This window comes from Corvus cornix, chromosome 2, assembly GCF_000738735.6.
Source record: "Corvus cornix cornix isolate S_Up_H32 chromosome 2, ASM73873v5, whole genome shotgun sequence".
Taxonomy (NCBI): domain Eukaryota; kingdom Metazoa; phylum Chordata; class Aves; order Passeriformes; family Corvidae; genus Corvus; species Corvus cornix.
In genome coordinates, this window is record NC_046333.1 from 124,492,910 (window position 1) to 124,520,735 (window position 27,826).

The following is a 27,826-nucleotide window of genomic DNA, read 5'->3' on the forward strand; positions in this document are numbered from 1 at the left end:
ACTAACATGGAATAGGCCCAATAAAGGGTACCATGGTGGCTATGGAAATGGAAAGCATAGCTTCTGAAGACAGTTCAGAAGAGCTCTACTTTGTTTAGGCTAATGTGCCAGTTTGGCCAAATTTAGAAATACATCCTCTGAGAGAAGGCAGGTTACAAACCACCCCTCCCTCACCAGGTTTGGGAAAAAAAACTTTTTCCTCGAAGGAAAGTGAAAGAGATAAAAACTATTTATTTAACAAATACACAGGAAAAAGATACTAATGCTAAATAATGAAACCTCTCACTGTAGAGAGAAAACCTGGGAAAGTTTCAGAGTCCTTCCATAGATCTCTCTGTCCTCCTCCTTGGAGCTAGGACACTGAGGGCCCACCTCCAGAGCCAAGGCCTCGGTGGAAATTCCTCCCAATGTATTCTGATGTTGAAACAGTCCAGCAGAGAGGAAGGGGAAAAAAATGAAGTCCCAGGAAAACAAAAGTTCAACTCTCCATCTCTCTCTGGAGAAAAAGAAAGCCGAAAACTGGCTGGAAAGCAAGCTGCTTCCTCCCGCTCCTGCCGTTGCAGAAGCAGACAGGTTTTATCTCTGTGTCCTTGGAACATGAAAACAAACTGCTTTGAAAAAGTACACTTTTCTCTCTCCCCTCTCAGGCCCAGTTTAAAGGCATAGAAATGCACATATACTAATTCCTGGGCATAGTGCAGCAATAGGGAGTACAACATCAAGTCACCCCAAGACAGCTAACAAGCCAAATACTGAAACAGAATGGATGTTAATTCCCTATAAATGCATCAAAGAGGTAAACAATAAAATATGTAAGCCAGAAATAAATGTTGGCACAAGCATACATGGTGCTAAGTAGCAATTGCCAAATTTAGCATATGGTTTGGAAAAAAAAATCCTAAATGTTAGAGGAATGTCATTGCATCAAAGCCATGAGTTTGGCATGGTAGTTCTACAGAAGGAAAATACAGGCTTGGGGTTTTTTTCAGTATGAAGGCAAATTTATGAAGGCATTCATGTAATACAGTGGCTATGATCATGGAGGACTAGTCCCCTATTCCCCACACAGACAATACAGTTAAAAGACAGCTACTTTTCAGCATCAGGAGTCCTTTAAAGTATGCTGTCCATGGTAATAGGTGCACAACAAATGTTCAGATACCAGCCACAAGAGCCAGAAGAATCTTTTAGCTCTGCAGCAGAATCCTACTCTGAGGCAGGTATTGACTATTTACTTGTCTCTCACCCTGGAACAGACGATACATTTGGCCAAGCAGACCCCATACACCATATCAGCTACAGAGACAAATCTCTATAAACTGTGCTGGGGAGTTGACAGGTACCTCAGGTGTGAACACCACATTGTAGACACTTAAAGGTGGGTGACCTGAAGTTTTTACTTTTACTGTGACATGCCACAGTTTTTAACATAAATAACCTCAAATTTCAAAGAGAAACAATAAACCCCAAACCAAATCAAATGCACCTCCAACATGAAACCCTTCACTAAACTGAGAACATCTTCTCCTCTGGTTTTGAATTTGCAATCCACATATGGAAATAGCATGAAAGGAAGTGCACTTCTGGTACACTATCCTAATGGTTAGCTTATCAGCAAATGCTTGCTAGCTATAGGCTTATTTAAGTTCTGTGTAAAACATGTAAAGGATTGTTTGCAAAGTTTAGAACTCTGCAACTTGGCAGCAAACTAGTTACTTCTGGCATGGTCTGTAATTTTATAAGCATAAACTCTAGAGACCAAAGGCAAATCTGAAATGTACTTTTACTAAATTAACTAGAAAAATTGCAGCTACAATTACCATACATATCCAAGTTTTGGTCTCAAATGATGATTTTAATAATATATTAATCATTATTTACATACTGGCTGTTTGGCATGCAGCATCTGGATCTATTTGTTCCATGCTAAGGGGATGCAGAGAAAACAACATGACCATAATCTCCAATTTAATGTAGTTTTTAAGTATTGTTTCTTTGGGTTGCATTCACAGATGTGCAGTGAATCTGTATCAACCAACTTGCCTAGCATAAGAAGAGAAATTATTTGCATGTGCTTGTAAAGACAGCAGTAATTTCTATAAGATTTATTGTAGTTTAGAAAAACTTTATTAGTTGCTCATGGCATGTTGCCACAAGAAAGACAAATAAAAGATCTTAAGAATTAATTTTAAAATAATGTCTTGAAGAAAGAAATACTGAAATGTTTTGGTTGCTAAAAATGTAGAGACCTTTTGTAAAAGGAACAGTAGAATTTCAATATGTATCAAGAATTATTTAAATTCATTAGCCAACGTCAATTTAGTAGCACTATTTCCCAAAAACATCCATTATTCAAATGTTACCCTGTAGCAGGAGATTACCTCAAGATACTAATCTTATATTAGCATCTTTTTCAGTTAAGAAAATAACAGGAGGAAAAAAGGGTGGGGGAATCCTTTGTCTGCAATTATTTTCAGGACACGAACCTGAAAACAATTTTTTTGTGGTTTTCCTGTAGTTGTCCTGGTTTTCCCATAAGCAGGGGGACACCCAATATGGCCACACATCAGCACCCATCTGTTCAGCCTCTGAGTGCTGAGGGTGGAGGGTCCCTGGCACCATCCCAGCTGCTGCCCATATCCATCCAGTGACTGAAGGCTCAGATGCTTTGTCGACTGCATGGTCATTTCTCCTTATGTGCTTCGCTTTGGTCTTCATGTCCAGGGAGGTCGTGGAGTCTTGCTCTCTGGAGACATTCAAAATCCACCTGGACTCGTTCCTCTGTCACCTGCTCCAGGTGCCGCTGCCTTGGCAGGGGTTGGAACTGGATGATCCCCAGAGGTCCCTTCCAACCGTAATGATTCTGTGATCCTGTGTTTCATGTACAAGCGCTGCTCTTGGAAGGAGATCCTGATCACAGCACAACCTCAACGTATGGGCTTCAGGACCCGTCAGATCGCACCTGAGTCAGGATAAGCCTGGTTTTTGCCGGGAGATGCCCAGACCTGGTGCCCTGCTCCCTTGGGAAGACCCAACCAGGGGCGCAGCCTAAGGGCGGGTGACACCGCCCGGGCCCGGCGAGGCGGGGCGAGGTTGTGACCCCCGGCAACGGGCGGCTACCGGGGGCCGCCGGGTTCCGGGCGGGTGGGGCGCGGTCGGGACGCCGAGGCAGAGCGGGCAGAGCGGGCGGGCAGAGCGGGCGGGCCGGGCGGAGCGAAGGGCGCGGGCAGGGCGGGGCGGCGGTGCCGGGGAGCAGAGGCCGCCCGCCCCGGGGCTGTGGCCGCCCGCCCGCCCGGCCAATGGGAGCGGCGAATGTTGGCGGGCCGGGAGGTGGCGGCGTTGCCACAGCAGCGGCGGTCGGAAACCGAGCCCAGCCCGAGCCGGCGGTCGGAGCGCGCCATGGAGGGGCTGGAAGGTGAGAGGCGGCGGCAGGGCCGGGGCAGCCGACGCGCGCCCGGGCCGAGGCGGGTGTGTGCTTCGTGTTGCGGCTGGGGCGTGCTCGGGCGGTAGCGGCGGCGGGAGCCGGGGCCCGGGCACCGCCTTCCCCGTTCCCGGAGCCCTGCGGCCGGGAGTGCTGGGGGGCGGCGGCGCTGAGGCGGGCGAGCGCCGTGGGACGGGGCAGGGAACAAAGGCGGGAGGCAGCGGCCCCTGTGCGGAGCCCGCGGGGCCGGGCGGCGGCAGGACCGGGCTGCCCGCGCTTTGTCTCGGGCACTGCTCGGCTCCCGCACCGAGCCCCGCCGGCCCCTCCCTGCGGCGGCCGCGCTCCGAGCCCGCTCGCCGGGGCCCCTGCGGGCGGGGTGCGGCGCAGCGTGCGGGCATCTTTGCCAGGAGCCCTTTTTTTGTGGTAACAGATGGCTAAGGTGGGTGTTAAGATCCTCTTATCATGCTAGGGAAATGTTCAGTGCGGTGAAGAAAACTGGGTATGAATTTGCTGACAGGGTATTTGCAACTTCATCCTGTGCCCTTTGAATTAATGAAAATATCCTTGCTCTCCGATGCTCATCATTTTCATCGATGATGTTATCCATCATAACATAGATACCAGCTTGGAATTCATGAAGTTACAGCTTGCGATCTGAGCATTTTGGTAGGCCTGTCAGTACTGCGTTTTGCGTGCTGCTTTAACCGTACTACTTAAAAAAATAGAGACCTGTTCCGAGAAACTATACAACACAGTCATTAAGTCTTCCGTGCTCTACTTCTCTAGAGGTAACTGAGTGCCTAAAAAGGAGTAAGCACAAACTACTCTCTGTTCTTTATCCCTTCTAGAACAGTTGAAGTAGTGAAGTAATTTTCACAGAATACCTGTGTTCTGTTTTTAGTAGATTTTACAGTAATCAGACCCTAATCTTGTGCCTAGTGACTTCAGCAAGACTCTTAAATTTGGACATAATTTGGCATTAAAATCCCAAGCGATTTCTTTTATTCACTTGGCTTTCTTTGCTGCCTGTTAATGCCTTTGAAATTTGAAAGGTGGTGTCCAGTGTTTATCAAATAATGCCTTGTCAGGCATTCCAGCTCTCAGGACAATTGTATGTTACCTCTCCAAAAGGGGAGAGTTTGCCTTAATTTTGAGTAAGCTATGTGTTTGCATTTGAGACTGTGCATCATCTGCAGTCTTATCTATCAATTGATTTGGCTGTGTGCTAATTTACCAAGGCCAGCTATGCTTGCTGTGTTGTGTAAGCTCTAGCACCTTCATTACAGAGGATAGGAGGAAAGTAGATGTACAGATAACAGCAGAATGCTGAAAAAACTTGTGATTTTTTTCAATAAAATTTGTCCAGTTTCTGACTTTGTTGGAAATGGTTTATATCTTGTTTGTTTTTCAGAAGGTACTGGAAGTGGAGGGAGGAAGAACTGCTAAATAGGTGAAATCTCATGTTTTACTGAACCTTTTCTTGCAAGTACTTTCAAAAGCTAGAGCTGAACACTAGACATTAATTTCAGAATACCACAGAAAATAAATCATGTCTAAAACTCCTGTTGTCCTTGCCTTGAGAACACTCATATCTCACACTGTTATCCAGCATCCTTGTTCTTGAAGCAAAAGTTCTTGAAACTGAAAAACAATTTTCTACATTTTTATGGGTCATTTTGTGCCATGTTTTTATTTTTTAAAAACTGCAACAAAATAAAATACTTCCCATTCTGCTTCCAAATATTTGAAGCAAGTGGGTTTGCTTTTATTTAGTTTTTCAGTTGAGGCTGTCTCTCTTCATGCATATTAGCTTAGGCTCAGATTAAGTTTTTGTAGAAAGGTCAGCGTAGGACAGAAAAAATGTAGGCAAAGCCAATGATGATAATAATAATAACAATAATAATAATAATAAGTTATTTCATTGGGTATTATGTTTTTATTCAGTCATTGCTCCATTGGCAACCCAGAATAGCCTTACTGGTTGCCATCTTTGATTAAATTTGTGTTTGGATGCACAATTGCAGTGTCATACCCATCTGACATAGAAGTATGGGCAGCTTCTGAAATCTGGCTCAGCGTGCTGCCTCGTTATATTAGTGCTTAGTAAAATCATTTCCCAGAGCTGACTGGTGCAGTAGGTGCTTGGCAGCTGTGTGTGCGAGGGACATGGCTGTGGGGAAGGGCAGGACTTATCTGTTGACAGCAGTCTCTTGCTGTGTCTATGACTGTCTCAGACCCCCTCAGCTCAAGATGCTAGTCCGGGACTTTCCAGCCTCAGAATCTGGTGCTTTTGCTTTGCTGAAGCTCAGCATTATAGATGAAAGATCTGTTTTATTTTGGTTTATATAAGCGTGCTATTAATAAGAAAGAACTCTACCCAGTTTATAATGATCCTTTCCAGAAAGTGGAGAGATGAATATGTAATACTTGGCATGTGGAGCTGCATTAATGACATTTTAAACGCTAAATAATATTTTCAGTGATGCAGTTGCATTTTCTTACTCTGCACAAGTTTAAATGTTTTGTGAAATGGCAAAGTAGGTTTCTGTGTCACTTAAAAGTTTCTTCTAAAATTTACTTTTGTTGCTCCTTTAAAGCTGTTGCTTTAATACTTTATTTTTTTTATCAGTATTGTTATATTACTAGATTGAGTCAAATTTGTACCTTTAAAGTTTTGTAAAAGTAATGAGTGCATGCTTGTCATTACAGGTGACAAATCTGATATTAAGTCTAAAGTCACTAGCATTTGTTACTTTGTAGTCTGTGTACTGTTTAGCTGTTTTTCAATTTTCGTTTAATTTACTGATGAAAATAGAGCAATAGGCTGGCTCTGTCTGAAAATGTAGTGATCTCTAAGGTGAGCTTAAAAATCCGTTCATGAGTAGTTCACCATGTGCTGAATTTCAGGACCGTTTTTGATGGATCAACATGTTCTTGTTGCTTTCGCTGCTGGATGTCAAGAAAAAAAGCTGTCACACTGGCGTGTTTGTTGCTCTCTGTTTTGCTTGAGCGAGATGGAGCCAAGCACTGAATTCCTGACTTCATTTAAGCCAGAACAGTCCAGTGGTGGTGTTTGATCGGCTTCTCTCCAGTCTGTTTTTTCTGGGAGGATGCCGACAACAGCTGCTTGAGCCAGCTAAATGCCGCTTCCCACACTTGTTCACAGCCCATCCCAGCCTAAGGAATAAGGGACAGAGGGGCAGCTGTGCCCGAGGGCAGAAGTCCAGTTCTCTGTGGTAGGTAACAGCAGGGCTTGCCCAGCCCCACGCTCGAGCAGCCAGGGAAGTCTGGTTGCGATGGGAAGGGGATGGGTGGCTGCTTGTTGAGGAAGTAGCCTGCAGTGTCAAACCCTTGCAGATCTGCGTAGGGACTACTGCGATTAAGCATGTGCACTCTGAACAGCCTGGGTGTGTCCTCGAGGTCTCTCCGTACAGCATCGTCTGCTGAGAGCTGGGGTCTGTGCTGTGGTAGCGTTTGTCCCTGGACCCTGCCCTGGCATGCGGAATGTCTGAGAATGCCCTGCTCCACCCCTGACAGTGCAAGATTTCTCCTTTGGGGTTTAATGTTAGTAATGTGACTCTTGAGAGCAAGTGCTTATTCTTGCTTTGACAGAACTTCAGAATGCCCAGTCTTATTTTTTTCCTTAATAGCCTAGAAAATTATTGGATTTTAAAACAAAAATAATATTAACGTGAGTGTTCTTTTCCCTTTAGAGTTGTCACTGGATCCATGCAGCAGCTTCCTTACTTTGGCAGCCATTTCCTTTAGCTCCAGTTGACTTCAGCTTTTTTTTTTTTTTTGAATACGTACATCTTTTGTCCAACAGAAGAAAAAATTCATTTTATTGTACACTGTTCTTAAATCAGCAACTGGGAAACTATTAAAGATGGAAATGCAAAACTAATATTATTGTATATTATTTTTAAGAAGTTATTTGTCTCTGTTAGCCGTTAAAACACAATGATAAATGTGACTTTGCACTGAACTGATCTTGCACTGGGCATACTTGCACCTCTGTTAAGTGAGCTCATTTTGACATTTAACACTCTTTAACTGCTAAATGTATTTACTCTTTTTAAAGCCGTCATGTTTTTATTTTTTTAATGAATGGTTATTTTACTTAAGGAAAAATCTTGAAAGCTGAGTTTAGGCTGGTAAGATATGGGGAAGTGCAGTACCAGAATATGTGGAATTCAGATTGATCAAATAGTGCTGCTTATTTGCCTTTGATTTAGTTGTGTTTCCATAGGCTTTGCAGGGCAAGGTTTCATAGATTTTTCTGGATGACTGTCATGACTGAGTGACTCTTTAGAATGCCTACATTAATACTCAGTATGGGAACAAATGGGAGGAATTGGAGGTCTGCACTCAGTTGCAGGGCTAGGATCTAGTTGGGATCATGTGTAGGTGGTAGGACAGCTCACAGGACTGCAGTGCTGTGGTGGATGAGTACAGGCTCTTCAGGAAGAACCAGCTGGACAGCAAGGGGGGAAGTTGCCCTTTATGTGGGAGAGCAGTGAGAATGCAACGGAGCTTTGCTTTAGAACCACCTGGGGGAGTATGAATCAGGGTTAGCAGGCAGACCAGTGTGGGAAAAGGTGTTGTGGCTGTCTGCTAAAAGCCACTTGATCAGAAAAATATGAGGTCTCCCTCATAATTGGAGGGAGCCATGGATTCACAGGCCCTGGTCCTCATGAGAGACTTTAACCTCTGGAGAAACTAATATGCTGGAGGGACAAATCAGCAAGGCACAAGCAGCTAGGAGGCTTCTGGTATACATGGATGACAAATTCCTGACCCAGGTGATCAAGGAGCTGACAAGGGGAAGCAGTCCTGCAGTACTTCATGTGTACAGACATGTGAGATGTCAGCAGCCTTTCCTCCAGTGACTATAGGATGGTTGAATTCAGGATTCTGAGAGGAGGGAGCTGGGTACATAGCAGGACCGCAGCCCCAGAGTTCAGGAGAACAGGCTGAGACTTTAGGGATCTGCTTGCAAGAGTCCCATGAGATATGGCCATAGAGAGGAGTCCAGGAGAGCTGGTTACTTTTAAGGATGTATAATAATGTGACTGGCATGTTTTCATATTAAAAGTCATGCTTCATGGAAGGGAGGAAGGAAGGAAAGGACAGACAGTTGTAGTAAAGGGGAGTACACCATGATGTGAGTTGTGTGTGTGCTGCTGTTACAGTCATTCTTGACTGCATGCAATTCATTTCTCAGTCACAAAAAAAACCTGTATAGAATCCTCCTCCAGGCTGTCACTTTAAGGCAATGGGTCTCGCCTTGATACGTTATTTTCAAGGAACTAAAACCAAACTCCCCATCATCAGACTCATTCATGTACAGTGCAATAACACATTTTTTGACAAATATAATGCATTTTCATTGTCAGGATGAAAAGCTGATATAAAAACGTGCAGAGGTACTATGAAAGTCTTTTCAACTCAAAGGAATGGATGCTACAGTGCTTTTTGTTGTCTTTTTGAAGCAGAAGTGACAGGTTCATACAAGATTGTCAATACAGGAGTAGAGAAGAATTCATGAGGCTTTCCTCTGAAATTGGGAGTAGATGGATAAAAGTAGATTGATTTACTATTTGTTAGACAATTGTGAAAACTTAGCTGCTTAAAAATTTCAAAGTATATGAATAGTTGAATACTAAGAGGCAGGGCTTGCTATGATTTCCTCTTCCTTTGTCTCTTTCATGCAAACTGCGGAATAGCAGAGGAGAAGGGATGTGCTTGGTGGGCTAAAACATACACGTCATCATTTATCAAGCAGACTTGACTGAAGTATGGCAAGTACTGCCTGTTGTTAAGAATTACAGTCAGTGTATTCGCCTGAGTTGCATTTGCATTTCAAAACTCCTTTTGGCAAACTAATGCAAATTTGCAAAACTTAGGTCATTATTGGAATACTTTTTTCCTACTTTGATACATTCATATTTTCATTATGTTTTTTAATTCTCTTTCAAACTTCTTTTAAAAAATTAATGCTCTATATTGTTTTTGGCTGTTTAAAGAAATGTTCAAGGGTCTGTGCAACCTGGTCCAGTTGAAGGTGTTCCTACACATAGGAGGGGGGTTGGAACTAGATAATCTTCAAGGTCCCCTTCCAACCCAAACAATTCTATGATTCTGTGAAGTGTTCCCTACCTGTCTCACTGCATTGGTGTAATTTTTAGGTGGCTCTGATTTGCAGTATTTGCCATTAGTTAGGCTACAGTTATTTAATATGTTTATTAAAAAAGTATAATCCAGTCATTATTGATTATTGGACATACGTTAAAGACTGGGCAGACCTTAACCATATGCTGTGGCTTGCTGATACAGATTCTAACTAATGTGGGAAATGAACTGCATTTTTTATTGTACCATAAATATGTGCAACTCTTAAGTGAAAAATACCTTGCTTTTGGAGATGAGAATGGAGTTATGCTAAAAGCAATAAATACAGTTTTGCAAAAGAATTTGGCAAGTGCTCTTCAAGTGGAGGACTTTCAACAACTTTCAGCACTTCGAGATTACTTACTGGCTTCAAACAGGTACCTAGTCCCAAGGCAGGGAATTGTACCAGCATGTTTCTGCACGTTTGAATTCAGAGAGGCTTGATGATTCTGATTATCACAGTTTTCTGGCCCAAATAGTTTAGTACTGTCACTGCTGTAGATAAATAAAAGATTTTGAAGGGCAGTCAGACAGATTTTACAGCATGACAAAATACTGTTATGAAGTGCAGTCTTGTTTCTGCAATTTATGTCTAAATGCACACACATACTTGGCTAGATAGAGCTCTCCAAAAGAGAAAAGTGTAACAAAACTTCAGTTATTAGCTGTTCAGCAATACTGAGGACTTCCTCTCCCTCTAGGTCTATTAACACAACTGCTTTGTCTGTAAACATGGCAGCAAGAGCAAGTGCTATGGCTGTGACTGTGTCCGATCGAACCTGTTTATATTGATGGGATCTACATGCTGTACTGAGATAGGTAGACTGAGAACTGTCAGCTTGCCCTTTCTGCTGTAAATCAATTGTGGTATTTGAATATGAGAGGAGAGGAAAAAAAGTTGTTGTTCCCTGGAAATCTAGGTTTCAAGGAAGTCTAAACTTATCTATAATATTGAAGGCACCTTGATACATCTGGAGACTGCCTGTATAGCTGTACTGTCAGACTTAGTGGTCCACCCAGACTTTACAGCTAAACTCTTAACTTCAAGATCAGAAAGTATAGGCAACTAGACTGTGACCATACTCAGAAGGAATGTGTGTAATAACTTGTGTACGTACAAACCCAGTGATTTGGAAGTAGCGGGATGTGGGGTATGCCCAGCCCTTGCCCTGGAGGGATCTCTGCTGAGATAAAAGATTTCGCAATCGCCCAGCAGGACTCCCTGGAAAGGCAACCACTTCTTTGGTCACGTCGAGAAAAGACAGACCCACAATCCTGTAGGAGACACTATGCAGATTTCGTCGTAACCCATTGGTGTGTTCCCATCCCAGATCCCCTGTAACCCATTGGCCTTTATTGATCCCCTGTATCCCTATAAAAGCAAGCCCAATGGGCCCCTGTGAGAGAGAGAGTTCTCGTCCCTGGCCTTCCCTTCGCCGGAGGGGACCCACAATAAAGCTACCTCTGTGCGGAACCAGCCACATGAGCCTTCTCGTCTCTCTCTGGTCTGGCTTGGCCTGGAGGCTGCCCTGCAGAGCTGAGCTGGAATCACGAGCTGATAATCACTAAAGAGCTGACAGTCTCTGCAAGGGCCTTCCTGCCAGCAGCTGAGGGAAGACACCGGACCCCGGGAAGGCGATTCCTTTCGGGACCATCTCCCCGGACCGGTCACCTCTTCCTGGGTCAGAGCCGCGGACCCCATCACCAGCTGTAATAGCGGGAGGAGGAGCCCTGACAGGGGCAGTTTATAAACACAAATGATAAGATTATTGTAATATATCCTGCTGCTTCCAGTCTGGTTGTTTAGGTCAGAAACCCAGCATCATACTAGGCTGTACACTTTGTTTTTATCTGAGACCTGGTCTCAGGCAGGCAGTAGAATAGGGTGTAAAGCTCTGTATCGTAGTTCTGTCATCACTTCCACTGAAATACCACTTCTGTGGTATTCACATAACATTTTTGATCATATTTATCTTTTCTCTAGATGTGTTTTGATTAGATAAGCAGTAGTAATTATTTCAATCCTTCTTCAAGTTAACTACATTCATGTTTAATACAAGCATCTAAACTGCTGGTGATTAGCGGTATTAAAGTTGGTAAAAAGGAGAAGAAGTGTACCTGCTGGATCTCGGGTTTCCTGTGGCTGTATAACCAAAATGATTTTAAAAAGAAGTCCTGCATTGTTGCTAAATTTACCGACTGAAGAAAATTGCCATGAAACTATCTTACTACCAGTTTCTATTCTCAGACCAATTTATCAATCATATCTTCCTTCTGTTTCCTGATTTGAGTGTTTCTTTTTTTTAAACCTACTCCCCCCACTGCATCCCAAATTAAAAACCACTTCGGTTAACATTTTTCAGGAAAAAAATTGCAATAGAGATCACACATGAATGTCTTTTTAAAAAATAAACAAAGCCAAAATTAACTCAATTGCAACTTTCACAATTTTATTCCCATGTCTTTCTTTTAATTTATCAGATTTTGTGTTATTTTAAGTTATCAGATAACATTGCTAACCCTTCTGTGAGGGAAGACTCATGGACTCCTAGAGAGAAATGTTAAGGTTTTGTGTTTTGGTTTGTTAGTTTGGGTTTTTGGTTTTTTTTTTTACTTTGAAAGTGAGGAAAATCACAGAGGAATTAAAAAGATGAAGGGGTAAGTATGCAAATATAAAGGACACTTGGCTTCCCATTTTCAACAAAACTTCAGGAACTTTCATTCTTTTAAATAACTTCCTTACGTGCTTTGGGTCAGTGATTTGTGTTACATGGGAGGGGTTGGCAGTAGAAATAGCTCTAGGCAAATGTGATTACCTGCCAGCAACAAGGGAGGGTAGGAATGCTGTGAGGAAATCCAGCTCTGTAACTGTAGCTGCACTAAGTGGTAATTGGCATTCTTTGTGCATTGATACGTCGTATGTAAATACTCCTTGTTCAGGTGAGCAACTACCAAGTCTGCTTCTTTTAATGTGGAATTTAAACACCAGCTCAAATTCTAGAGTTCAGTGAACACAGAAGAAAACTGGGGGGCATGTAGCTTCTTTTAAAAAGGCAGGTATTTGAATGAATTATCTTCTCAGCCAAATCCTTAATCATATACTGTATACCTTATTTCAAGATCACTAGTTCTGATTTATTTCAGCTAATTTGTTGAAGACACAGACAGTGTCACTTTGTGGTTTTGGGAAATGCCTCTCTCACTTGTTTCTGCAAAGCTGAGGGTTGTATTAGAATGATGTCATAAAAAGAAGTTGAACTCTAGCAGAAGTGAGTTTGCAGTGATGTAGGTTATCATTAGTAAGAGTGCTAGGGACTCTGAAGAATGAAGCCATGAAATAAACAAACAAATCTGTGCATGCCTGGTATTTTTGAGTGGAATAATTGAGAAAAGCTTACAACCATGGCTTCTTACCCTTCAGATCAGTGTTGAGGGCAGGTTCCCAGCTATCTAAGCTTTGTACCAGTGTTCATGTGCTCAGACTTGTGGATTTAATAAAACAGACCTATGGAAAAATTTTCACACATGATTTTTTAAAAAAGACATTCAAAAAATACAGTTAAAAAATAAGTTCATAGTAAATCTTCATAGCATTCAAGTATAATTCAAATGCAAGAATAGAAGAAAACCAAGATTTATCTCCATGTTTTGCATTTTTCCTACTTCTCCTACTTGTGTACATCTAAATGCACAGATATTTAGGTGACACAAAAGGAAGTTTGATTATGACTTTAAGTTGTAAAACTTGGCTACTGTCAGTGCAGTCCTGCTATGCTGTTGTAAGGACAGGCTTATTCATATCTACATGGAAAAGGTATATAAATTAATTAAAGGTATGAACATACATGTTTTAAACTGCACTTTTCTTGTGATTTATAATTCTTAAAATGCATTGTACTCCATATTATGTTCATACAACTAACTCATTGTGTGTAGTTACATACTGGTGATGGATTTGCTTTAAGTTATTGAAAAAGTCAAAAGTAGACAATAGTTCTTTATTGTTAGTAGAAATCTCACTCAGTTTTAATCTTTGCATTTCGGAAAAGGTTTTCAGTGGGAACTGCCTGCCTGAATCTGTCTGTTTGTTTGCTGTGAAGTATTTCATGAAATTATTCCTTTTTTTAGGACTGGTCATACACTTAGTTAGCAAGTGTGTATGTTTAGGTGGAAAACAATTTTCCACTGGGAAACTGGGAACAAAAGCTGATCAAATCAGTGAACATTGCTATGCTGATAACTTTGTTAGTTTTTAAGATGCTGCTTTGCCTAAAATACAAGTCAATTTGAAGTGTTTTTATTTTAATGTGGTTTAAATAGAGGCAGTCACATTGTCTGCAATTGTCAGATTGAGTACAGAGAAAGCTACTAGTAAGTCTCAAAATTAATCCGAACTTACTGCCTCTGTCTTGATGGATACACGATATAAAAATATCCCTGCATTCCTCTGGTATAGTACTAGATATACGAGATGCCTTTTATTGGGAAATAAAAGTTTTGCCACGACTCCGTTGCATAATGCATGCTATATAAATATATTTGCTTGCATAGGTCTGATACTTCGACTTGTTGGTCTTTTGTCTGGTTCTGTGGATCTGCTGTATGTCAAGTATGCTATTTACATTTTTGTTACCAGTGCTTGAATAGCAACATCAGAAACACTTCTGTAAAGCATCAGTAATAATCTGAATAAAATATATAGTAAAAATAGCATAAAATACTGTTTCCTTTACAAGAGAAAGTGGAATAGTTTGACTTAGTAGAGCAAAATAAATGATGGAATATGTATTTTTTATATTTGATACTAAATTTGATCTCTTCCAAAGACACAGAAATACCCACTAAATAGCTCAATTCTTGGTGTGTATTTAAGCTGTCATTGGGACTTACAGGGGATTTGTCATTTGCATGTTGATATGCATCCTTTTAAGGGAGTGGAGTTCTGTATTTTAAATTAACAGAATTGCTGGTGACATGTTGCTGGGCCTGACAGCTTCCAAAAGTACCTAAGGACTTCAGTATATTCTTTGCCTTTCTTATCTGCATAGTCTCTGCGCAAGTCAAAGGATGTATACTTCAACAGTAATAGCAACTGTTATTATTGCTAAGTGTATATAAAGTTAGCATTTTTGAAGTAATGTTTTGTCATTAATTTAATCACATTTTCTTAAAGAAGTATGTTGGTTTTTTTAAGGTGAGGTTCCAGTGCAAACTGGAGATCTGTTGCCATGTAAGATTTGTGGAAGAACTTTCTTTCCAGCAGCACTGGTAAGTGGTGTGAGCGCTGTTGGCTTTCAGATTTGATAAGCTGTTATGAAAGTTTAGCAGTGCTCACTATAGCTAAATAAAATAGATCTAGGTGCTTTGGGGTTTTGTTTTTGGGTTCCCCCCCCCCCCCAAATAATTACTGATTCCAGTTGTCTCAGTTTTGAAGCTCCTTGGAAGGGAGTTAATTTTATTTTAAGGTTCCCATCATTTTCTGAAATACATGCCTCTAAAAGCATCTTCTTTAGGGTTACAGAATCAATCCTTGTCTTCTGCAGTTTTAAGTCTCAGCTAGTAAATGAAATGTTTTGTTAGCCATCTCTAAAACTCTCTTCTCCGTTGTTAATAAAAATCAGTCTGTCATTAAATGTGAATATGAGTTTCAGACACCTATGATTTGTTTTGCCACTCAATGCAAATGCTGCCTACCTATCAATTTTTTATGTACAAGGAGCAAATATAGCTGCCTTCTAATTTTCTTCTTCATTATCACCCATGTTTTTGTGACTGTGTATATGCATTCGTGAATTCCTGTCGTTCTGTTTTAAAGGTAGTGGCTGGCATAAATGTTTAAATTAAAACAATATGAGCTTATTAATCAAGACTTGGGCCTTTTTTGCTAATTTTTGTATCAAGAAAGAGGGAACTAATGTGCTAATAACTTCTGTTTTCAAAGTGAGTTTTGTACTCTCCTTTTATTTTGCTTCTGCTTGTAGAAAAAGCATGGACCCATTTGCCAAAAAACTTCTGCCAAGAAAAGGAAGACGTTCGATTCCAGCCGACAGAGAGCAGAAGGAACTGACATTCCCACAGTAAAACCTCTTAAGCCACGGGTATGTTATAATTTACTCTGCATATGAACATTTTAGGCAAATATATATGCATTTTAATAAGGCTTATTTCTGCTGGCAGTTTGTGTTAATTAGATCTACTAAAATCTGGAAGAAATCGAACTATGATGTTATATACTAAAATAAGGTGCATACTTAGCTTCAAGTAGAAACTTCAAACATACGAAGCTTTCTTTTTTGCCTCTTAGCCAGAACCACCCAAAAAACCGTCTAACTGGAGACGAAAGCATGAGGAATTTATAGCAACTATACGAGCAGCCAAAGGACTTAATCTTAAAGATGGTGGAAAACTCCCTCCACCACCCCCACCATCATATGACCCTGGTATGTAAAGTAGTCAAGTTCCTTACATACTTTTTTTTAAGTTAATGTGTAGAAATTTGAATTGAAAAGGAATTTGTTGGAATACAACATTCACAAGTTCTTGAAGATGCAGATGCTGGGTTGTAACTGTGGATCTGGCTGACTCACATCCTGTGTAGCTTTCAAAGCCCATGACTTTGTTTTTAATGTGTGGAAAGGTAGCTGTGGCCAACTTGCACCTTGATACTGTCTTATAAACCATAGGCTGGACAAATTGTTTCAATACCTTGTTTGTGCTCACAACAGTGGAACTGCACAGAAATAGCAGACTGCCTTTTTAATTAGCTGACACCCACAACATATTTATGTTGTGGTAATGCACTTTTGTGTTCTTCAAATGTAATCTCTCCCATTTCTTGCTGAATTCACATTTGGTTTTATGTATGCAGTGTACACCTTAATCCCTCATGTAGTGGGGGTACTTGTGTTTTGGGTATGTGAGATGTGTGAAGTTTGTATTACCAAGGGTGTGACAGTCCTTGGGTACCTTCAGAACTGAGACTGGATAAAGTGTTCAAGCAGTCTGATGTTAATGAGAAGGAAATACACTGTTCATTTAACTTCTGGGATGTGATAATAGGTTGAAGAATATATTTTTTCCTCTTGTTCTAAGAGCTAAACCATTTGATCAGCTTAATGGCTATTTTCAGAAAGATTGGGAAAAAAGCATGTTTGCTTCTGTCTGTGGTCAAGTGAGGATGTAAAGTGTTCCCTGCCTTGTTTCTCTGCAGGAGATGTGTTAGTCCAGTATTAGGATTGTAATTGTGCATTCACTGTAAGAAGCTGTATTATTCAGCTTTCTGTACTCACAATCTTGAAAAGCGATATAGCTAATCTTAAAAAGTAAAGCCATCTTAAAGTAAAGCCATCTTAAAGTAAAGCCAATGGCTAATAGCTTTTGCTGTGGATAAGAATCACAAGGCTTGATCATGGAAAGAATCATTAATAATCTATATAGCATATCTATAATCTATCTAGTTGTAGTTGGTTTTAGTCTCCTGGCTTCATCCTGCTGCAGTGGGTAAGGCTTAGGGAGAGGAAACCAGGAATGAAGAGACCAGGCACAAAGTGATCAGTGGATACTCTTCTTACAAATAGCGCAGAGGCAGCTACTGTTGCTCCTTTTCCACTTCTCATGTAGGAGAGAGAGAAGACTGTGCGTGGTACCATGAATGTATCCATCGTCTCCTAGTCAACTCTTGTCTTTGTTTCTAACAAGCAGCAAGTCTTTTTCCTTTTAATGGAAAGAATCTCGTATTCATATTTTCTACTTAACTGCCCTGAGTTGGCAAATAAACAGTATTGCTGCTTCTTCCATCTCCCTGAACTTGACTGTGTGTGTACTGCCCTCTTATTTTGATTAGCTTTTTTTTGTAAAGCTTACACTGAATCCTAGAAGTTCATCTGGACAGTATGAGCAGTACTTTCAGATAGCCATTGTGCCATAGGATTTAGCTTTTGTATTTTCAGACCCTGTACTGGTTTAGTGTATAGCTCTAAAACTTCATGTAGCCTGTTAGCTACTGTTAGACATAACAAACCCTCTCTGGGCCTGGACTCAATGACACCTTGTTGTCACAGGCCCAAAATATGTAAACTAAGCCTCTGGGGAGGGGGAACAAACTTGGGGTAATTACATCATTACCCGAAATTGTAATTGGAAAATTAACCCTGGTATGCAAATGGACCAAACTTATAAAAGTTTGAAAAACCCGTGACCCAGCGTCCATTGTAGATGTAGCCCCTTGGAGACTTTTTGACTCCCAAGGTGTTCCTATTGGAGGCCCTCAATAAGTACCTGCTTTGCTTTTATTCTTTTAATCTTGTCTAGCCTCTGTTTTCAGGTAGCCACTTCAAGGCATCAGCCAAGTGTCTGACTGGTACTATGTGTTTGACAAAAGGATTAAGATACAATTCCTGATTCTTAAGAGTATACATTCATCCTCTACAGTCTGATACGTTTGTGGACTTTGAAAGTTTTCTGTGGGAACTGAGCTCTGCACCAGACAGAAATGGCTTATTATCTAGGGGCTTTCACAGCTGCTTTATTAATTTTTTTTTTCTTTTTTTTACTTTCTTTGGAACAATTTTAGTTTGACTACATAGATATTACAATTCTGTTTCTGAGCTTTTCTCTCTTAAGGTATAGTTGATGTTTGAGTGTTCTGACAGTAGCAGAGTATATGTTAAATAAATAAATAGTAGTTGTTTTACCCCATGAGATTCCCATGCTGTCACTTCTCTGTGTTCTTCCTGTGTCCTTAGCTCACACTTCTTGGGTCACAGTTCATGGTTTGGTGGCCATTACATCATTTAACTTACTCAAAACAGTTTACTAATTTTTAGAGGGACAAGTCTTTAAGCCAGATCTGCCACATTTGGACTAGTGACATGTAAACCAAAACTTATTTTAGATTTTATAATATCTAATTGTAATTTTGGAGGCAGTGGCTGTTGAATTTCACCTCATTTTCTTCAATACATTTCTAAAATGACCTAGAAACACACTAATTTAACCTGCTTTGCCAATATCAAGCTTTTTTTAAGTTGAAGCTTACATGGTTTCGAATACTCTAACCTGGGGCATACAGCATCAATATCTCTAGACACTGAAATACCTGTCTGAAACTGCAGTCCAAACATATAATTTTCCAAGGCCACTGTATTTTAAAGTCTGTATTTCCAGCATACAGGTGATGTTTCTTTTAATATTTTAAGCATTTATGTTGCCCTTTCTGTTTTTTCCCCAATGAGAGTAATATTTCCTGCATGTAATACTGTTTGCAGTGTGTACTATGCAAAAGTAATACAGCCACCAGTTACTTTCTTTTGCATCTCTCTAGAGACAGCTCCTAATTTTGGCTGAGTTTCTTTAGATTCTTTTTATTTGTTAAATTTCTGTTTGTTTTTTTTTTTAATGATCACTTCTAGTATTGCAGTTAGTTATTTCTCAGTTCTTTCAAAATTGCCAGAGGAAACAGATTTTGTTGTCTTTTTCTGCTTGTGTGGGAAAGGTTTTAATGTATTCCCATTATCTTGAACAAACTGAACTGTTTGTGGGTTTTTTTAATTTTTGATTGTTTGTTTATTTAGCTTCTTCTCCACTTCCTTCTAGCTGATGTCTCTGCCATGTCCTTGTACCTCTTTGGCTACCTTCTCTGCAGAACAGCATCTCTTAAAGTGTTTCTGATTTTGCTGAGGTTACTTCTAACCCTCAACTACTCTTATTCTTATCCATCAAACTAGAAACGTCTTTTGTGTTACATGTGGATAATATTCTTTTACTTAGAAATCTGTATTTCATTTTCAGATTCAAGAAGCCATAATTTCCCCTGGAGGAGGGGCTGCTCTTTAAAAGACTTTCAAACACTCTCAGTTTTAAAACATATTATTAATGTTAGATTTTATGTTTTTAAGATTACATTCAGTGTCCGTACTGTCAGAGGAGATTTAATGAAAATGCAGCTGACAGACACATCAATTTCTGTAAGGAGCAAGCTGCACGTATTACTAATAAGGGGAAATTGGCAGCTGATACCAAAGGGAAGCTTCCTACTCGAACACAGGTGAGCTATAACACTTTTCTTAACTTGGAACTTGTATTCAATGTCAAATGAAGCTTGTCAAATAGTGTGTTGCTTTTAAATGGAATTAACTGTTTTATTCTGTAATTTTATTATTTGCACTGACTGAAATTAGACGCTTAAGTATGGATGAGGCTTTTGCTTTCTTAAACTGCAGAGGTCCATAAGTCAGATGGCAGCAGTTGCAAAGCCAAAACCAGTCATAAATGTAATTGAGAAATGTGCAAATGACAGGTAAAGGTATCAGGAGGAAATAGAGATGCAGTTTTTGTAAAGGAAGTTGAATTTCTATTGTGCTAGTTTCTGAATCCTATTAAAGACAGTTGCTTAGGGGGCAAACAAAGGTACCTGACTACAGGACAACTGTCAGCAGTATTTTGGCTAATTAGAGGCTTTAGGAGGATTCAGGTGTATTACACAGTATTTTGAATCAGTGCAGGGACTGGTCCAGATGCCACAGGTGAAAGTAAGATTTGTGTTTGAAAGACAAAAATAGTTCTGCCCTTGAGTATTCTTTTCTAAATTAATTGGTAATGAGGTGATGTTTTTATCTTAACTTGAGTTTGATTCCAGCTATGGAAAAAGATGATAAAATCTGTAGAAAAGCAAAAAATGCAGAGAGACATACAGTTGAACAACAAAACAAAGCCACTAAGTTAGAGAATGTTTCCTGCTAGTATCATCTGTAAGTATTAGAAAACAGACTATCAGAAGCCATTTGCATGTTCCCATACAAGAAACAGGTTGCCTAGTAGGAAATCATCATCTGTTCTCCCACAGTACCTGAAAGAACTACCTGTTGTGTTATATAGATAGCTTGATTTAATTGCTTAAATTTCTAGGTTGTATTTTGTTACAGTACAAACCTGCTGCGGTTAAGAAGATGCCTTCTGTAGGATCAACACCATCACCATCATCACGCTTACCACAGCCAAGTAGTGTTAGCAAAACTGTTGTAGGTATGAAGTTAATGTTATGAATTGTTCCATTTCCCTTCTAAATATTAGTCCTCAAAGTATGCAGTAAAAATTTATTATTTATTTGATATAGTGGTTTGTAAAATCTCATTTAAAATAAAGTTGGAAGGGGCACTGATTGCCATCTATCTAAAAAGACTCTTGAGCACTTAGGATTCTGGTTTATATATCAGATTTTTTTTTTTTTTTCTGGATTGAATATGAAAAATCATTCAGTGTAGTAATGCATGATTGTATTGAATACTGATCTCTCACCTGAAATGTATCTGATGTTTAATTCTGTAATTAATTTATATGCTGAATATGATCATGAACTGGTGAAAATACATAGTCAAGGCATGTATATTATAATTATGCAAGCAGTGGTCTAATTTGGGTTTCAGATATCATCAGATATCAAACATGTTCTGCTTGTACATACTTTGACTTTTCCTTTTTTCCTGAGGAAAGTAATTGAGATACAGTATTTCTTCTTAGAATAAAACACTGTCTCAATTACGTATTTTCTATAAATTTTTTGGAACATATTTTCTTTTTGTATTATCTTGATACTGGCTCATATCTTTGTATTTCTGAAACTCCTGTTTTGAATTTTGCAATGAAAATTTTTAAAATAAATTGTATCATTTCAGCAGCAAAATCTTACATTTTCTTACATTCTCATGCTTGCTTTCAACTGCAAGGTGCTTCCTCAAGTAAAGCTTCTTCTTCGTCTGGATCCAGTGGGAGCAAAATTCAAACGTTATCACCAGCTCATAAGAACTCACTGGGAATGGTGAACCCACAAGCAGGGTAAGTTCTATCTCATGTCGTCATTTTTGCTTAATTTCATATTTATGTTGTTCTAGTTCTAGAAATCTCTGTCGTTTGTTTCACTTGCTTTTTATTTTTTTCCTATGAGCTTCAGAAGTACAGTGTTTTGCATTTATTCTTTATCTGTAAATACAGCTATATGTTTAAGGACCACTGGAGCAGGCAAAGGTGGGTTTTATCGAGTTGAAGTAACAGGAAAGGAGTTCAAGAGATAAAAATAAATATAAAGTATATTAAAAATCACTGAATAGGCAGAAGTGGTTGGAGCAGTGAATTTTTTCCTGGTAAAAGTGAAGGGACTTAAAGAAGCAGAAAGCATTAGGCATAATTTCCTACACTCCATGGAAATAGAAGAAAGAGGCTTCTGCCACAGACTGCAAGCCAATTGTGACAGGATCTTTCTCTTAGCACAAAAGGATGGATGCTTTCTCTCTTGTCTTAAGAGGCAGCAAATGAATGAGCACAAATAAGGCAAATGGAAACCAGTGCACTTACAACAGCAAGGAGTGCTACATGAAGATTACTAGAGTTCAGTATAAGTGCTGGTGTGATCAAGGCTGTGACTCATACTTTGCTGGAGGGGTAGAGAGTTCACAGAATCTCAAAGAGAAGTCTGTGGAAGGGATTGAAGAAAAGCAGTGCAAATCTGCAGAAGTTTGAGGAGCACCTCAAAGGGGCACTGAGAACACAAAACATAGAAGGACATGGTTGCAGTTATAACATAGGTGATCGAAAAAGATTTATTCCTATAAAAATGAGTATCAGATTGGTGAAAACGGTATAAGGTGGAAAAAAACCAATGTGTTAAGTTCATGAGGAAGAAAAAGGACATTCTGAAAACTCATGGGGTTGGACAGCAATTACACAAAACTAGAGATTTTTAGTTTATCACTCTAAAGTTTTACAAGTTATGCATGAATATGAATTACAGCTCTGTCATGCTTCTCTCCTAACGCCCTGTAGCATCAGGATTCAGTTCTGTTCCTGCTTGCTTTACCTACTCATGATAACTGTTTCAGACACAGGTCACACACACAGTCCTTGAGGCTGACAGATTCCTTTTTTTTTTTTTTATTTCCCCCCTCTCCTGGTGTCTCACTAGTCTTTGGTCAGCTTCACTACCATTTGTAGGCATTTATGCTGTGACTGTCAGAAAATCCCAGCCTCTATTCACTGTTTTTCTTTATTTCTCCAGTTTTAGAAGTTGAATTAACACCTACTGATGAGTGGCAAACAAGCAGGTCTGCAAACCACAGCAAAAAATTCAGCTGCGATAATTTGAAGGCATGTTTCTGAGCCCAGTAGTGTATCCCAACTGTCTGGAAAAGCTTTTTCCTGTTGAAAGTTCCTAAGTGAAATCTGTATTTGTCTCTGAGGGTGCAGCAATTTTGGTGTTCACTTGTTAACAAGGAAATTCTATCTAATTTTACCTGTCAGTTGCTGTTGCAATAAGTATATGGAATTTGGTAGAAAATAAACCCCCTTGTTCTCTAGCTACTCCTCAGAGATCAGGAGGGCTGGGTGCAGCTTGGCTTAATTTCTGATTATAACCAGTTAGGCACTATGTCTGGTTGTGTTCAGTAAGAACTACAATTCCAGATTCACAAATAATGTAGTTTATTGAGCAATAGATTCTTGACTCTTGTTAGATTGCTGGTGATAAATGCACTAGATCTACAAAATGTAAGTGTACAGTGCTATGTATAACTGTTCCCAGCTATACTGTTGATGCAGCCGGAGGCACAAATCTCACCAAAGGGTCATCCCTGCTTTGGGGAGGGGAGAGAGGAGCAAGCCCATTGTCCATGACATGAGGTCATGTTCTCAATACTCCAAAAATGGAGGATTTCAAATACCAATTTTAGACTTTTTGGAAAAAAGGTGTGACTATAGCCAAATATAGTTGGTTACCAGTTGCTGTGGTCTTAGTAGGTGGGGAGGCAGCTTTTTTCTCATTTTTGTATTGGTGGGTGCATTTTTCAATGTGTTAATTACATTTGGATACCTTTGGCTGAATTGGTTCTAACAAAGGCAGCACAGATCCCTAATACCTCAGTGTCGTCCTCCACCAGCTGAGGGAGCAGTGAAGGCCACCTGACATTACTCCTGTCAGCATGTGACAGCCTCACATCATTATCTTCGCAAAGGAGCAGATTTGTAACAGAGGCTGGTTGTGCGTGGATAAGGGGGAGTGAGGCTGGTACTGAGGCCTGGGTGCACTTCTGGCCTTCACTGAGACACCAATGGGCTGTGAGGCTCTGCTTCACCCCAGGCATCGTTCAGTTGTTAAGCCTCGCTCCAGCCTAGTGCAGGAAAAGCGAGTGGCTTAGCTCACATTTTTGCCCAAACAGCCTCATGAATTCTCCACAAACTCACAGCATCTCTGTATCTTGACATACTAAGTCTAGCAGTTTTCCACAATTGCTTACTGCATTTTGTTTTCTGTAGTCTTCCATTTTCTCCTCTGTTGCTTGGAGAAAGAACTGTGACATGATGAAGCCAAATAGCAACTGGGGAGATGTTTGCCCAGGTTCTCTCTGGTTATGCATTCTGCTAAGCACATAGAGATGGCTTCTGGTTGGCACAGCTCTAGATGACAATCTCTGCTGAAAGGCAGTAAATGTTAGCTTGGTTTATAACCTCAATTGCCTACACAATTTCCAGATTTTAAGAGTATGGATGAGTGTGTTTCTGCCTGCAGCCCTTACTGCTCTAAAAAACTTGTTCTCTTGTTTTCTAACTAGCCCTTATGGTATATGCTGCTCATACTAACCAGTCTTCTATACTAACCAGTTAAATGTGTCTCATTTCTGAGTGTTGTATCTGTGACCTGCCATTTCTTTTTTTAGCTTCACTGCATTCACTTCTGGGAACAAATTTGTCAGAAGGTATATTATAGCAAAGAGGTGTAGGAGCAGTTACAACATGGAAGAGTTAGGTTCCTCAGATTGGTCACTGGTGACAGTTTCGGCCTTAATCATCTCAACTTCTGTCTTAGTATTGGGGCACGAGGGGAAAATATATTGCGTTCTGTTGAAATACCTACAAAATTATACCAAAGCCAGGACTGAGACACCAACAGTCAATGTCCTACATCAGAGTGAAAATAGTTAATACTGCAGTGACAGATTTTAAACATTAAAACATCTTATAATTTAGGCTGTAGCTAAACACAGCTGGAATTATTTTCTAAAAATAGAAGACCTTTTGAACATTAACCTTCAGTAGGATTAAAGAAGATTTATTTCTTTTTCTACTACATTTATGATTTAACCAGTAGAATGACAAGCCTTAGTGTGAGATCTGGGATTCTGTTATACCTAAGTGAGAGAGAGCTTATGCTGTAAAATTAGATGTCATGTTCTTCTTTCTGAGTTGTTAGTGGAACACTTTACTGAGCAGTGTTTTGTGGGGATTGTTTTAAGGGCAGTCTTTTAAATGGAATGGTAAGCAATCACTTTTTCTTTTCTCCTTGACAAATATTAAAGAGCCTACACACTTTATTTTGGCCAGGTTAAGTTCCAGGTTTTGCTGTTAGAAGCAAGTTCCTGCAGTTTGCACTAAGGGAAACTAACTTCTGGGGTTTTTTTAGGTATTACTTAAGTGTGTAAACTTCCGTCTTTACCCAGATCATTGTAATTCTGGATTTTCCAGAGAGGTAATAGTAGAGAGGCTTAATAGTAGAATTACAATTATATTGTGCAATATCAAGGATGAATTGTATGTACGTTGGAGAGGGGGATGGAATGGGACACTGCTGCCTCCTGTGGAGCCGCGGTCCCTGCTCCTGCGGGGATGCGCGGAGGGGCGGGAGGTGGCGCCGAGCCCGCCGCGCCGCCCGCGCCCGCCAGGTGGCGCTGGCGCAGCGCTGGCCCCGGAGCTGCGCGAGGGGAGGGAGCTCGGAGTTGATCGCCTGTAAACCTCATGTGCACCATCGCAGCGAGCACTTTCGTTTTGTATGAGCAGAAATGGAACCCTATTTTATGAGCTCACTTATTGTAAGTTATTTTTACTATGCGGTGTCTTTTTTTTTAAATTTGAATTCTCCTGTTCTGCTCCCCAGGTAAAGGACTACTGAGAGAGCACAGCACAGTATCATCAACATAAGCTATGTTAGTGCCAGTGAGGTTTACTCTGTACGTGTAGATCAGGATGTGTCAGCTGAGTTCTGCTACGAGTTTTGTTTTTCTGCCTGGACAGAGTAAGAACACAGACAGTTCTTCCAGTATGAATGGAAGTGTTGCATAAGGGCATAATTTCTGGGTGGTACAGGAGCAAGTGAGAGTACAAGAGTAGCGTGTGACTGTTGTAGTCAGTAAGAAAATCTTCATTCATTTGGGTGAAAATAGGTTATCTTTTTGATACTAAAGAATTAAGAAAAGGAAAATTCTACATAAGTTGTCATTAGGCTTATAATTTGATATCACGTTATGAACCCAAGTTTGATATGTATTTTATAATAGTATAGAGGTTAGCAGTGTCCTGCATTTCTTGAGGCGTATGGCAGTTGTAGTAAGCTGCCTGTTCCGGTTTGGCCAAATTTAGAAATACATCCTGTGAGAGAAGGCACAACCACCCCTCCCCCACCAGGTTCGGGAAAAATAAATTTTCCTCGAAGGAAGGTGAAGGAGATAAAACTATTTATTTAACAAACACAAGGGAAAAGGATAATAATGCTAAATAATAAAATCTCTCACTGTGGAGAAAAAACCTGGGAAAGTGTTCGAGTCCTCCCTTTGGTCTCCTCAGAGCTGGGGCTTGGCCCAGGGCCAGGCCCTCTGTGCCCGGTGGAAAGTCCTCCCGATGTGCTCTGATGTTACAGCAATCAAGCAGTCCAGTAGAAAATTCCAGGGAAGGAAAAATTCAACTCTCTGTCTCTCTCCAGAGAAAAAGCAGCTGAACCACTGGCCAAAAAAACTGTCCTCGGGAAAACAGCAAGCCGGGCGTTTCCTCCCTCCCCTGCCACAGCTGGGAAACCAATTGCTATCTGTGTGTGACCTTGAACAAGCTGCAAACTGCTTTGAAGAAGTTTTGCTCAGTTTTTTCTTCCCCCTCTCAGGCTCAGTTTAGAAGTATAGAAAGGCACAGAAATCAATTTCTGGGCATAGGCAGCAATATGGGATACACATCATAAAGTCACCCCAAGACACTGCCAGAAATAATCAGATGTTCAGGAGGAAAAAAGGGTAATCAAACAGGTGAGCTCCACACCCACATGCAAACTGTTTTGCGCAGCAGAACGTGACACCACTGTTTGTGGCCAGCCAGGGATCTTTTGCTTGTACAGATTGTCTGTTCATGTTTCATTTGTGAACAGTTATGTTTGTTTGTTCTTTTAATGGGACTTGGAAAATTACATTATATTTTTTAATATGGCAAATGAACCCATAGAATTTAATTTGTAATTTATGTTTTATTTTGGGGCTAAGACATACACTTTAATGTTAATATTTCCCTCCTGGAAAATAAGTCTGTTAGTGACACATCCGCAACTGTCTTACAGCTGAAATACAATATGAACCGCACACCAAATCAATAACAGTAAATTTTAAATTCCACTTACATGTTTGCCATAAAGCATTTGTACCCTTTATAAACATTATCATTTTAAACCAGTTTGTTCCTTTTATGAATACCATAACTTACAGGGCTTTGTTCAATGAAATCAAGATATGTAAGGAGTCATCTTGGAGATCTTTGCATTTTGAAAGATTCTTGTGATCATGGTTTTTTCCATTAGAATGTGAAAAGGCTGTCAGCTTTGGGTTTTTGGTTTTGTTAAGGTGTGAAAGAATACTGTAGTTCTTTATTTTGATAGTATTATGACTGCTTCTGGGATATTTCTTTGGTGTTCTACTCTGTATGTGCCTGGAGTTCACAGGTTATGCTGATAATTTGTTAAAGTTCAAAAATAACCAAGACGATGTTAGGTTGAGGTATGTGTTTTGCAGTGTCAGACCTCAATCTTGCTTCTCAGTTTCTTGGGAGTATGTAAAGAGTTTATATTGGGTCAAACATTAGTTTATGATAACTGTATAACTATAGTTAATTAATTTGAACTAGAACATCTGTTTGGGAGGCTATTTGTAGGTTTTACTTTATGATGATAAGATTATAAAAATGCAGATCTTAACTTGATCTAATTTTCCAGTCTAAGTGCGATTTCTGAAAAGCTACAGTTTTCCTTATGATGATGTGAGGAAGGGATTTTTTTTTTTAATTATTATTTTGTTAGTTAACTTTTTTTTAAATGTTTTTAAAATTTGATTTTTTTGATTTATTCTTTCTGGTTTTGAAATTTTATCCATAATAGTAAAAAAAAAACAGTAATAAAGTATTGGCTGTGTATGTAGTACTATCTATTGTGAATGGGGGTTTTGT

At 40.0% G+C, this 27,826-nt stretch overlaps 1 protein-coding gene across 2 annotated transcripts in view; it reads left to right on the forward strand.

Annotated features, from left to right (window-relative positions):
- Positions 1-3,277: 3,277 nt before the first annotated feature.
- The window catches only part of ZC2HC1A (zinc finger C2HC-type containing 1A), a 36,002-nt gene continuing 11,453 nt past the window's right edge, over positions 3,278-27,826 (forward strand). The window contains exons 1-7 of one of the 2 annotated variants that reach the window (XM_039548182.1): positions 3,278-3,415; positions 14,787-14,860; positions 15,574-15,690; positions 15,897-16,032; positions 19,489-19,637; positions 20,515-20,614; positions 21,316-21,424. In XM_039548182.1, the coding sequence (XP_039404116.1) occupies positions 3,313-3,415; positions 14,787-14,860; positions 15,574-15,690; positions 15,897-16,032; positions 19,489-19,637; positions 20,515-20,614; positions 21,316-21,424 (788 nt within the window). In that variant the 5' untranslated portion in view covers positions 3,278-3,312. The remainder of the gene's footprint in view (positions 3,416-14,786; positions 14,861-15,573; positions 15,691-15,896; positions 16,033-19,488; positions 19,638-20,514; positions 20,615-21,315; positions 21,425-27,826) is intronic. The other variant, XM_039548181.1, reaches the window with a different exon arrangement.